Raw genomic sequence first — 13416 nt, 5'->3', positions numbered from 1 at the left:
AAAGAAGGGGGGGGGGGGGGGGGAATAGTGTCGACGAATACGTTAGCCTACTCTCGACGGGGTACAAGCTTCTACGTTTTATAGTACCGTAGAGTTGAGTGTTCCATAACAGTGTGTAAGCTAGTTTTGTATATCGTAATTAAACGTGTACGACAAAGCGGTGTCTGTCGGGTCTGACGGGAAGGACGCGCTTTAAAAACGAACAAATTGTCCTTCTTTCTATCGCGTGACGCGTCAATCGACCTTCGTTGATTAATCTCGATCGGCCGTTTTCTTCGGATCAATTACAAGGCTGCCATCTCTCCGATCCGCAAATTCGAAGAGAAAAAGACCTTGTTTCTTCGCAATCGTCGCGCTCCGGGCGGATTCAGTTTCAACGAGACATTGAGTTCAACCTGAGATACAAATCGTCGCGGTGATTGGTGTTGAAAAAGAAACGAAGAGCTTACACGGAATATTCGTGAGAAAGCGTCGACATTAGGTCCGCCAAGAGGGAAAGATACACCTTGAATAAATTGGCCGACGGTGCAGATGGAGCGTAATCAACGATAGCGCCAATCAGTAATCTAACAGTGATATCGATTAGATCGCGATTCACCTTCTGTACTAAACCACAGTTTAGTATCGTAAGAATTACCGTTAATAATCTAGAGGAAAAAAAAACACGCGATTATAAAACATTAACTTCGAGATTAATCTCTAAACCAGACTGCAATCGGGGCCTCCCGAATAATTCGCAAAGCTAAGAGATAGTCGCTGAGACTATTGCAATTAAGGAAAACAGTCGGAGTAACGACACTTAAGTTTCGCCACAAGTTTCACTCCGAGGAATTAGGGAGTATGTATAAAATACGGGCGGACGACGGCGTCTCTCTCTCTCGATGAGAGACGCTCCACTAATTTTCTACGCGTGTCACGTCAGATCCGCGTCTAGATATTAGATATAGATATCCTTTATAGGCATTTATAGACTTGTAAGCATATACGAGTATAACGAGACACAGTCAAGTAGAGCCGTGTTAAATAATACAGCCCTAGCGTAGAGGTGTCTATTGTTACACAGCGCGCCAGTCTACGTCTACGGGCCAATTGGACTCGCTCGCGCGCGCCAATTGGGCGGTATCTTTATCGCTTTGATTAATTCGTAAAACGTCACACACGTCAAACGATAAGGCGCGCACGATGACGTCCGTACCGCGATAATCGACTGAGACGACAATTGTCCGCGTTGCTCTTTGTAAACTTGACGTATACGAAATACGTTTGAAGATTCGTGCGGCAGCTTCTGATTTGTCAAAATACACTCAAGAAATATCGTCGACTGGCGCGTCATGCAAACAACGAGGAGGGCGCTAGAATACGTAAGGAATAGACCGAATTTAGCTGCTCAGAAACGTAAGATGCTTCGGAGGAAATTTCGCGGAAGGGGAGGGGGTGAATCTGCAAGGCAATAATTTCGCCGACGCACTTGGGAAGATCGCTCGGATCTAAGCACGCGATGAACGAGCGCGAGGAAGAAAAAATTGGCATTGCTTTTGCGTGAGCGTGCGCCTGCGAGATTTCTAAGAGCATTACTATTACGTTAAAGAAGCTACCTACGTACGTGTATCGTCACCGTATTGTAGTTTTTACTATTATTATTATTATTCGTACGATTACGTGTTAGAAGGCGGCTGTACATGATATACATTTACCACGTTTGTAATGAAATGTTGAGAAAATACGCGAGATTTTTATTTCGTCGCGAACGTCGCGAGCAAAAGGAGCGCGATTCGTGACCGCGATTTTGTCGGTTCTGCTTTCTACCGTTGCAATGGCAAATGTGGCCACTTTAAAACTCGACAAGATGCAGTGTAATATTATATCACGCCGAATTGACATAACCGAGAGAGCGAACGAACGAGCGAGCGAACGAGCGAGAGGGAGAGAGAGAAAGAGAGAACGACAGAGATTTATATGTAAATTTTGGATGTGTATCATCGTGCATACTCTGTGAGATACTAAACACGCTGTTGAGTTTTAAAAAGAACCGCTGCTTGACTAATTATTTATATATAGGCTCGTGATATAAGTGAGATAATAATGTATGTAAAACGACGGTTGCTACTGGAAAAAAATATACATATATTTTATTGAGTTGACAATGAGCATATAATTACATTTTCTATCACAGTAACCACTTTTGATTTTCCCCTCAAGCGCGCAAGATTAACGTGACAATATTAACAAACACGTGTTTTAAGATAAATTTACTCCTTTAAGGGAATATTATATTTGGCATATGTCGTGTTCGTATGCAATTGCGTGAACAACCGTGTTCATACGGTGGCTATTATGCAAAACCAATTGCATCGGTAACTCGTCGAATCTAATATATTTACGAGATAACGTCTACAGATACAGATAAATTATTCTAAGAGGACGAAGCAACATCTTTTACATGATGAGAAAGCAGATGACTTGTTTGAAATACGTCGCGACACAAACATACGTAAGTAAAAGTATACAATTCATCTGATACTCAGTTAATGTTAAGGAAGCAATAATCGCTGAATTATAGAAGACGAGAGAACGCAGAAACTTGAAATACTTGAAACTTCGCCTAACAGGTCTAAGTTTGAACTGACCCAACAGTAGTCTGAGATATTGTCGAAACCGTCAGTATTGCGAAGATTAAATGTGTATAAATGTAATATTTAAAGTAAAATTATATGATATAAAATATTATTCATTACATATGTATATATACTACTGATAATAATTAATATGCATATATTAATAATAAAATATTATTATTAATATGTATTAATAATTATATTATTAATAAATTATTAATATATATTATTAATCATATGTTTGATTCATACACAAAATTATATCAAAAAGAATTTCGTTCCAACTCCAGATGTGTCGCGTGTGACTGTTAAAGAATGACATTTTTGGCAAAGCTTCGACCAAGATTACGGTAACGATTAACAACAATTAATTTAAGTGTCTTGTCAATTTGTAAGAAGGATATGTAATAAGATCAATATTTATTATATTTCACGGCTCAGTCTCTCTGCGTTGAGACACTAGCAACATTATTCTATGACTTAACTGTACGTTATGATCCCTCAGATATCTGATCAAATCCGCCTGCTTTTCTAGCAGTTCTTCCAAATTCGACCCTCTCGGATGATAACCAATCTCGCTACTTCCAGCATAGGAATCCCGAGTGAAGGACGATAGCCATTCCTCGCGACTGACATCGGCCGGTGGACGTAATCGATTAAATTTCATAACCCTCTCTATTCGAGAAACAAACGCGATACCAAATATATATGTATATATATATATACACACACAACAAATCACAATAATAATGTAAACAATTAGCGATTAACACAACGAGGTGAATTTCAAAATGTCCAGTATGTTAGCAGGAAGATCAGTTATTGATTAAAAGACGTGTACACTGAAAACTTTTCTTACAATCAAAATATTGAAAAAGTATTTCGGTAAAGCACGACTGGTATGCTTCGCAATTATTTTCAAGATTCTCTCAATATTGATAAAAATTTCCTTCCCTTGAGTGAAATCATAACTCGTTCGATCAATTCAAAGCTGTTCACAGCAATAAGAAATCAAGATTTTTTCCAAGGGATGTTCTCTCTGGATAAATTGGGGACCTTTCTTTACAACGTACTTACTGATATAGTTAATGTAAACTGGCACAATTATCACGAGTTCCACAGTAGTTAGCAGAAAAATGTAGTTAAGTGGAGTTAACCACTCCGATGCTCTACAATACTCCTCGTAGTCGACTTTGTGTGTATGGTGTAGAATCACGGCTAAGAGCAAGTAGCACGTATTCCACAACGACGTGATGAACAAGGGCGTCCTTATTTGTTGATATGTTGCTTGATAAAAGTCTAAGTAACCGTTAATGCGTAATTTGTGATGCCTCATCTTAAGGACATGGTCTGATACCATTACTATCAGCCAATAGATACAATGAAGATACAGATATATGAAATATGTGTCACACTTGTCCTGTTCTTCTGGCCAAAGGGACACAAAGACAATTCCAGTGATTCCCAAAGAGACCTACGACACAAAAGTTCCATGGTTTCAATACATCCAATCTCTGGCCTTTAATGTAACAGCAAAACTAAGTATACCTACTCCGAGGAAAAGTGGAATCGATGCGACTGGCACGGTTTTTAATGGCTGAAAATTATCCTCCTCCTGAGAGGTCAAAATTGGCTGAAAACACTCCTCGTCGTCCATGTTAAGGGGTGCGTCAAAAAATACAGCTCCCTGATATAGAGACGCCTAGTTAAACCTGACCTAACACTTAGGAACACAGGTAAAATCGCATACAAATCAGCTACAGAATGACGATGTGACGAGAAAACGATCCAAGAAATGTCAAAGGCAAAAAAATTATATACACAGCAGAAAGAAATTTGACTTTCTTCTGTCTGAGAAGATATTAACTCAATGATGATAATATAAACATTCTTTTTTCACTAATATACTCTACGACGTAGCAGCGCGCCAATGAGGAAGACCCACACAAGTAAAAATATAATTTACATGTATTTACGATACATTTTTCTACGCAGTCAGCGTATATCAACGATAACGCAGGAAAATTTGTAGTCGAAACGCAGTTCGCCGCTAACCTTGATCAACGGGCTTTCTTTCTCTGTCCTCGTGCCGTGATTACAACATCGAATTCGTGATGAAGAGGGACTTGTTATTAATCAACACGAAACGACCTGAGACGAATTAGAAACGACGTAGCAACCTCGCGAGACGAGGTTATGTCAGGTTATGTTATGTTTACGTTCGACGTCGAAACGGCTAACGGCTGACGACGTTCGGCAAACACACACACATCGCGCGCACTGCACGCTATATCGATCGCGATATACGACACGTGTACATACTCACGCTCCCAGAAGTGCTCGATGTCCGTACAAGACTGACCATGCCACAGGATTTCGCGTCACCCTGATCCCAGCCGCATTAGAAGCGCGAAATAAACGATATACTCGCCACCGCCCGAATCAAATTGACGCGAGTGAATCGCACTGGCGTGTGCTTACGCAATGCCCGAAGCAACTGACGTTGGTCAGCGTCATTCATTCAAACAGTGACACTCATGCTCGTTTTTCTGCATCATGATTTAAATTTAATCGACGATTAACTTAACAGAATCGACCAATCGACCATTGATCAGCTAATTGGATAATGCGATTGGTCAATTTCGTTGAGTTAATCGTCAATTAGATTTCAATTATAACGGTAGAAATGAGCATCAGTCGGATGCTAAACGCTCACTCGACCGAGATGCTAAGGGAGAGTTCCAGGCAACAGTTCAGGGTGCCTTTCCCATAAGCTCTGATTAATTTAATCGACGATTAACTGGCGGAAATGTCAGCAGCATTCTGTAACTACGTAATTTGTCGTCCGTCAATAACCAGAAGATAAATAATTCTGTGTAGGTCAGCGAAATACAGCAGTTGATACCGTCGAGAATCCCGGTTTAATTTGATGGAATATTCACGAGCGCTCAGTCTTTGCAATGGGCTCCCAGGCTCTAATGATTAACTAACTATTCCTTGTTTCTAATCTGGCACATTTGTTAAAGTACAAATGTATTATTCTTTGCCTGCACAGAATGTTAAGATCATTGGGAGAAGTTTTCATCTTTGTGGTGAAATTCACTCGCTGAACTTTGCCCATTATGGGGACCTTCCGAACATTCGTTTTCAACAATCTATTTTTTTTTTTTCTAATGTGTAATTCCACGTGTGAGTTTTACAGAGTGTAAAATTACTGTTGGTTTGCACACAGGCCACCAGAACTGTCAGCAGGACAGAATTTTAATTTTTGTGAACGTTCGCGCTCGCGTAATCTTTTCCGTCTTTCTTGTTTATTTATGATGAGATTGACACATTTTGCACAATTTTGCTGGTTTTTGCATATTTTTGTTTTTTTACCGGAGTTAAACTTGAAAAAATTTTGTATTTTTTTGTTTGAAAATCGCCCCAAGCTTTAACAACATGCACGACTGCATGACCGAGCGGAAAAAATTTGGAGAACCGAATGATAATGAGGCGGTTTCACTGTTCCATAGGTCGCTCGTAGCGCATACCACGTTTCTGTGTATGCACGAGCATTAATCAGCGCGCCGTAGCGAAAATATACACCGGAAGCAACGGAGTGATGTTTCGCGTGGTTGCGATATAAATCTCGATATTGCGCGTTTTCGTTCCTTAGTCCGGCGTCGTAAAAAGGCCACTGTATGATCATCGATCGTTTATTGGTATTCCGACATAATGAGTGTTATTACACGTCTGAACTTGCTTTTCTTTCGTCTGTGGTTACGTTCCGCGTGGAAAAGTCGAAGCAAGAAAAATCATTAACCTCGATCTTCTCTGTCTTCTCTGTTATCAACCCATGATTTTACGAGTCAACATAAGCTTTGGTCATTTTCGAGATCTACGAAAATAGCACTCCGAAATGCGAATATTTATCAAATTCACACGCAATTCGTTTGTTTACATTTGTCCATAAAAATTTTTTTGTTCAAGGCAAAGGTTCTCGCAAAAATCAAAAGAAAAATAAAAAATGTATTAATTGTATAATTTTCTTTCCTGCGATAATACTCACGTTTATTTCCAAAAGCAAAAAGTAATTGTAAAAAGAGAAAAGAAATCGTCAAGAAGTAATAAAGATCACATCTCAGGTAACACAAATGTCCAAAGTCAGGATATAAAATGTTTTTGCGACATCTTTTACATTCCAACGTCTTAAGCACGTCTCATGTCTAGATTTTAGACATTATGTTGTTTAGGATTCCATTATGTGAAAATACACAGTGAAAAATTTTGTGTTAAAAACGTCCACTGAAATTCTGTTTTACTTTGAGACATATTTAATATATGTTGACAACTCTTGAGGTGAATGTGTTAATTTAACATTATATTTGTGTAGTGATTAGAACATTTACCATGTCAATGTCAAATTTCAATGGACCGTCTTTAATATAAAATTTTTTACCATGTAAAATATGAATTGTATAAATTCATTAGAGCCCATGAACTAAAGACATCGCTCATTTACGGCTTCTCTCCGTCAGACGGTAATAGTAAGATATGTGTGCGCATGCGATGTGCTGCACGCACGGATGAGAGATGCAGAGGTCTCCTCGTTGTTACCTTAGAAAAGCGGTTACGGCGGTGGGTCGACTTATCGAGGCGTGTGGATGGAGAATCTTGTACGAGGTTGCTCAAAGAAGAACGCGGGGACACTTTTCGGCTAACGCGGACAGACTGTCATAGGCACACAGCTGGAAACACAAGCGCGAGCCATGTGGCGGCCGGCTCGCGAGGACGCTTGCGCGCGAATAAACACGTGGTGAATCGCGGCCGAGTTTGTCCGCGGCGCGCCATCAAGGAGCTTGCAGTCTCGCGTGTTATCGCTACCGGAACGTTTCCCCCCCGACCGGCCGGTCAACCGCCTCTTTTCCGCACCTCGCGTGGGTGCTCGCGACAACAAACTGACAAGCCGTTAAAAAATACGAGTCGGATGTTGCAAGAAAAATGGAGAACGATCAAGCAAACCAGTAGATAACAAATTCGCCTTCTCTCCTCTAAGAGCTCAAATGCCAACACCGAATGGCAGTCAGGGAAAACGGCCGTTAAATCGCCGTTGAGAAATTCGCCCGGGGAAACCCGCATCGTTCGTGCGTCCGCCGACGAGAGCCAAGGGAAGGACACGTATCTCCTTCGGTATGCGAGAGAACGCGGAGTCGAGAGCGATCATCGAGAAATGTTCATGATCTTCGCACTGACCTCACCGAAGAGGTGAATTGTACTCGAAGATTATACGATGAGCAAGGAGGAGGAGAGCAGCGGTGAAGTCGAGCCGCAGGATGCCGCCTCTGCGTTGGAGGTGCCGCAGAAAGATCCGAACGCGGACATCTACGAGAATCGCGGTTCCAAGAAAATCATCCGCGTGGTCACCGTGATGGCCTATCTGTTCTCCGTGAGTTTCGTGGGCATCCTGTTGAGCGCCTACTACATATTCCTGTGGGAACCGCCGAACCCGGGACTCATCGAGCGAGAACGTCCGCGAACGGAGCCGCAGGTGCAGCTCCTGACCGCTGAGCCGTACTTGGAGGAAACGGACCTCCTACTGGAGAACGTGCTCAATCGCACGTACAAGAGCAGGCCTTTCCTGGGTCGCATCGCGCACGATTCGCACGACAGCGACCCCGACGAGATCTCGGGTGGTCTCGCGATGCCTCGGCAGGGAAGGCTGAACGCAATGCTGCTGAAGCTGAAGTACTCGCTCATGGAAACCATGCGAGAGACCCGGCGACAGAATCGGACGACTCGCTTGTCGCACGAAGTAACTTCCCCGAACGAACACGGCGATTCTTTCCTCGCAGCGAAAGCGACAGAGAAGGTGCTTCATTCGACGGAGAATTCGAGCTCGGACGAAACGTCGCGCGGAAGCGTTCCCGTGGGGAAGACTCGAATCGACAACGGTACCGGTCTGTACGAAAAATTGACGAACTTCTTGAGCACGCTGTTCGTCGGAGAGTCCTCGGCGTCGAAATCCCTGACTGTTTCTGCCGACGAACCGAAGCAGACTCGACGTTTCGGCGGGAGACCCGCCGATCGTGACGAAAATTCGACTGTCCTAAGCGAGATTCGGAATTCTCTAGAGAAGACCCACCTCGCTGGACCGTATACCGTTGTAGTAAACGAATCCAGGGACTCGCGAAGCAGCCGAGACTCTACGATGCGACGAGATAGTGAAGATGGCGAAGATCGGTGGACGGAGCGAGGGAAAAATTCCGCCGGTAGCCAAATGATCGACAACGATCGAGAAGAAAAAGATGATTCTAACGAGCCGAGAGACGTAGACGTTGCTTCGGAGGAACACCCGAACAGCCAGACAAGTCGTTCTCCGTCTGCGAGCAACAGTGTTAATTGCTCCGGGCGAAATTGTTCCAGCAATGACGAATGTTGCAAGAGCGAAAGCATCGCGCGTGATAGAGTATCGACCGACTCGTCGGGGAAGTCGAGATTCGACGATGATCCGAGGCCCCATCAACCGCCAGACGACTTGGCCGTAAAAGCGACGTATGCCGCGAAATACCGAAGAAATTCCGAAGGTGAGGGAATCCGCGCGAATTTCCGTTCCAGCCCCGCGCGTTTATATGCCAACGCATGACTGCGAGCCGTGCCTGTGTGATTATACAATTGGCACCACGTCATTCGCGTTTTTCCCTCGGCATCGCTCGCGCGCTACCATTTCTAGATTGCGAATCACCGAGTCCGTCGAGTCCGCCAGGCAAAGAGACCCGTTCACTCCCGTTGGGCCGATCGACGACGAGGATTTATATTATGAGGTTGTTATTATTGTGAATCTCGATATCGAGGGAAATGGAAATTTAAATTATTCTTTTGGCACCTTCCCCGTGAACGAGGCCGGGTTTGAAACTCGAGACCGGGCGTCAGATCTCGCGTCAATCCGTTCCCCGGAACATCTGCCGGAGTTTATCCTTTCGTTATTTTCATCAAAGTGCGGCTCGACGTTTTCTTCACGGAGACGGCCGAGGCATCGTCTAAACAAATACGCGGATCCAACAAATAGTTTCGATTGTTCCCTTTGTGTGAGATTCCCGGATTTATGCGCAGTTAATCTTTCCCGGATCTAACGGATCCGCCTCTGTCGACTCGATCGAGAGCAGGAAACAGATTTTCGTTTTCATTCGATAACATAACGTCTTCGATCGAGAGAATATCTATGTCTGCTCTTCACAGCCAGAGAAATAAAGAAGCATTCTCAACGGTCGCGATGGAGAGCAATGATTAAAGCCTTAGAAATAAGTCGATGGATCCGATGGACGCGCGATGATTATCCGCGCTGTTCGTTGTAATAAGCGAAACAGGGTCAAGTCGATCTATTACGGCTTCCTTCGCGTTACATCACACCCAAGATCCGATAACTTTTCAATATTATTATTACTTCTCGATATGTTATATCGTGCACTTATCGGGAAAATACTATTGCGTGGGAAGCGAGACGCCGCTTTCGTCCGACTTTTCGTCGCGAGAAATCGAACTGTACGAAGTCACGACGGAGTCCGAGAGTAATTCCCCAAAGCCTTTAGACGTTCTGAAGATTCACCCCACTGTATTCTCTTAGTTATACGAAACTTATACTGAGGGCACGTCTTCCGATCGAACAGTGTGTCTTGTTTGCCGAAGAAAAGATCGAGGGGCTACGTTTGCTACTAAAACAAAGGCGCGCCTTCTTTTATAGGACGGGTAAAGTGACGAGGCTGCGACAAGTCCATCCATTCTCGAAACGAAATTGCTTAGCAGTCCGCCTTACCCTCCATTCGAGTCTCGTTACGCTTAATCCCATTTCGCGCGCGCGAGAGAGTCTACGCTATATATCCTTCCGCTCAAATATTCCACCCAGCTTCCCCAATTTACATTCATACCTTCGAAACGTTTCTTTGATCAGCAGACCTTAGAAAGAGAATTCTTTTATGCATGATGCAGTCATACCAAATCTATATGCTCCCTCTGCGTTACTATTCCTTGAAGAAAAAGTAGAAGAGGAAAATCTGCAGACCCGGACGCGAGACGTGTGATAAGCACTCCGCCGAGCGTCAGAATTTCGATTTGATGGTCCCGTTTGCGACGAAAGTTTACCAATGACCGATCTACGAGACGTGTCTTCTTTGACTACCCTCTTTACATTTTTATTAACAGCCTTCCCTCATGTTCTCATCCTCTAAAATATATATTCGTAATATATATAGATCGTAATATATATAGAGTGTCCCAGCATAAGGAGGATATCTAAATACCTTAGGGGCTTAAAAAAAAGTCGAAAAAATGACCGTAAAAAAAATTCTCCTTCCACGATATTCCTCTTTCGAAACCATTTAAATTGTGCTCTAAACATTTCTCATATTATTAAAAAGAAAAGAGATTAAATGTTCTCTTTATGCTAGAATACCCTATGTATCTCTCTCTTTTAAAATATAAACAATGTGGTGATGTGAACAAGTAAAATTATGCAAAATATAGGCACGATCTCCACGTAAGTATAACGACCTCGCGTATACCTTTGAGTTTATTAGTCCCTTTAACGCGATGAAGGCGAGAAGCTGGACGGGTCAAGGTTCTAGAGCTTGCGCATTGAACGTTCTATCGCGCACCCGAGGCGGCTGTGTTTTTTGCAGCCGCGTCAGCGCGCGATACGGGAGAACCGGCATGCAGAAATAGCCGGAGAAACGTGCGTGTTAGTTGTGTGGAAAAGAGGAAAGAGTCAAAAGAGAAAGAGGGAGAGAAAGAGAGAGAGAAGGAGAGGAAGATATCTATCGATTGTTGCATCGTCCGAGCCAGCTTCCTCTGCGCATTCTGCAGCCCGTGGATGAAGCTCGCGTCTCAGGGCGACACGCCCTGTCGCGTCTTCGAAACATCTCTCGCGACGGTGTTCAGGCGGCATTCAAACGGCAAGGATCCCCACATCAGAGTTTAAAAGTGCGAGGACCGACGCGGACGAATTCTAATGCTGGAAAAGACTGAGAGAGACAGAGAGAGAGAGAGAAAGAGAGAGTGTGTGTGTGTGTGTGTGTGTGGATGTGCATGTGTATGTATATATGCGTGCGCTTCGCTAGCAATAAATGCAATGCTAAAGTGTGATTCGCTTTAAAGTTAAAATATTAATTTCCGCGTTACGATTTCAGCACACGGCTACAAATTCGGGGCTAAAATTAGCTCGCGCTAATTTACGTCGAGGCAATAAGACCGATTTGTGCACTCACGTGAAAGATGTTTAATCAAAGATTCGGAACGACGTGTAAATCGTGTGTCTAAAGCTCAAATGTGAAAATAAGTCCGTCCCTTTCGTCCAAATGAACGGACGCTCAACTTCGTAGATAGACTAGAAACGAGCGGGAACCTTGCGAAAGAAATAAAAATATCTACGACTCTCGCAAGCTGGACGATTCAAGTGTTCTCGGGCACCATCACCAACGTGGACCGCTTTGCTTTTCAGCATCGAACGAAACCCTGCTGTACGATCCTTCTCCCAAAGCCCGGTTCTCCGCTCGAGGAATCATTTTCGAAATCCGTCTGCGGAACGATGACCGTCTCGCCGATCGGGCCGTGTGAAACGTGACCTCGCGCCGAGGATGCAGCTGCCGCGGAAGATGAGCGCGCACAACGTAATGGCGAGCATCAGTCGGAGCCTGGGTAATCGCGAAAATAAGCCGGCCGCAGCCAACGAGGTTCGCTTCGCCGGCGACGAGCGCAAGGACAAGCTCTACGAGACGAAGCACAAGCAGAAGGTGGTGCGAGTGCTAACGGTGGTCGCTTACGTCATATTCGTCAGCATGGCAGCGATACTGCTCTCCCTGTATTACACCTTCGTCTGGAACCCTAAGGACCAGTCGGTCAGAATGATGAGGCTCGACAAGCCGGAGTGCGCTAAACCTCCCGACTCGCTCACGACGCCCCCGATCTCTAACGGTAACGGCGCGATCAACGTTCCATCGGAAAGATGCCGACGACCTAATTATAATTTGCCGTATTGCCGCTACATTTATAGTTTACTACTCGAAAATCAATTCCAAAGTTCAACATCCCCGTGTGGAGCTCAACTCAGTAAAAAGTGTTATATTAAAAACAGTCCAGTGAAATTTTATGTTACTTTAACGTGGGAAATGTGTTAAAAAGTATGCAAATATTTAAACATTTTATTTGTATACTTTTTAACACATTTCTCCATGTTAAAGTAACACAAAATTTATTGCCGTATAGAGCGCTATACTGCAAAAGAATTGTATTTTATGTCCCACACGAGTCGAAAATTATGAGAAATTCATAGTGATAAAAATTGCATAAAGAAAATACCGAGTGCAATGCACGATATCGATCTCTGTAAAATGTCGCAATTTTACACACACACACACATACAAAATTCGATGTAAAAGTTTGGAAAAATATGAACATTGAAATCAAGTATAATTTTTGTAATATAATCTAAAAGGCTATCGTTGTATTATCGATAACTTTGTAAACTTCGTTAACATTCAACTAATAATTCAATGTTATTCTTCTTTACAGAAACACAGATAGAAAAGATGACGGCTAGATCCACGACAATAGATAATAAACAGTTGGAGGAGCTGGATTTATCGACCACGCAACGACAGAAAGGACTTTGGGAAATCTTGACGGAAAATACGGACATCGAGGAAACATTAGTCGAATTCACGTCGATGTCAACGGCGCAGGATTATCGCAACAATTTCACTAGCATCGTGAACGACGACGACGAGAGCATCACGTAACCAAATCAGACTTTCCACTTTGTGTCGAGCGT

At 43.5% G+C, this 13416-nt stretch overlaps 2 protein-coding genes across 5 annotated transcripts; one reads left to right on the top strand and one right to left on the bottom strand.

Annotated features, from left to right (window-relative positions):
* Positions 1–2821: 2821 nt before the first annotated feature.
* On the bottom strand, positions 2822–5103 carry LOC106743617 (transmembrane protein 192). 4 transcript variants are annotated; one of them, XM_014617622.1, is made up of 4 exons: positions 4942–5103; positions 4168–4302; positions 3693–4089; positions 2822–3290 (listed from the first exon to the last, which is right to left on the bottom strand). In XM_014617622.1, the coding sequence occupies exons 1-4, from the start codon at positions 4978–4980 to the stop codon at positions 3046–3048; spliced, it is 816 nt and encodes a 271-aa protein (XP_014473108.1). In that variant the 5' UTR covers positions 4981–5103; the 3' UTR covers positions 2822–3045. The 4 variants fall into 4 exon arrangements, with proteins under 4 accessions (XP_014473108.1, XP_014473109.1, XP_014473110.1 ...); XM_014617623.1 differs by having other exon boundaries at positions 2823–3290; positions 4168–4338; positions 4942–5101; XM_014617624.1 differs by lacking the exon at positions 4942–5103 and adding an exon at positions 4671–4931 and having other exon boundaries at positions 2823–3290; positions 4168–4338.
* Positions 5104–7583: 2480 nt separating this feature from the next.
* LOC106743616 lies at positions 7584–13395 on the top strand. Its single transcript, XM_014617621.1, has 2 exons — positions 7584–9181; positions 13158–13395. The coding sequence occupies exons 1-2, from the start codon at positions 7888–7890 to the stop codon at positions 13382–13384; spliced, it is 1521 nt and encodes a 506-aa protein (XP_014473107.1). The 5' UTR covers positions 7584–7887; the 3' UTR covers positions 13385–13395.
* The last annotated feature ends 21 nt before the right edge of the window (positions 13396–13416 follow it).

Source organism: Dinoponera quadriceps, unplaced genomic scaffold (genome assembly GCF_001313825.1).
Source record: "Dinoponera quadriceps isolate SergipeBrazil2010 unplaced genomic scaffold, ASM131382v1 scaffold1115, whole genome shotgun sequence".
Classification (NCBI taxonomy): domain Eukaryota; kingdom Metazoa; phylum Arthropoda; class Insecta; order Hymenoptera; family Formicidae; genus Dinoponera; species Dinoponera quadriceps.
The sequence above is the reverse complement of the archived record's forward strand: the minus strand, read 5'-3'. Positions and strand labels throughout refer to the sequence as shown.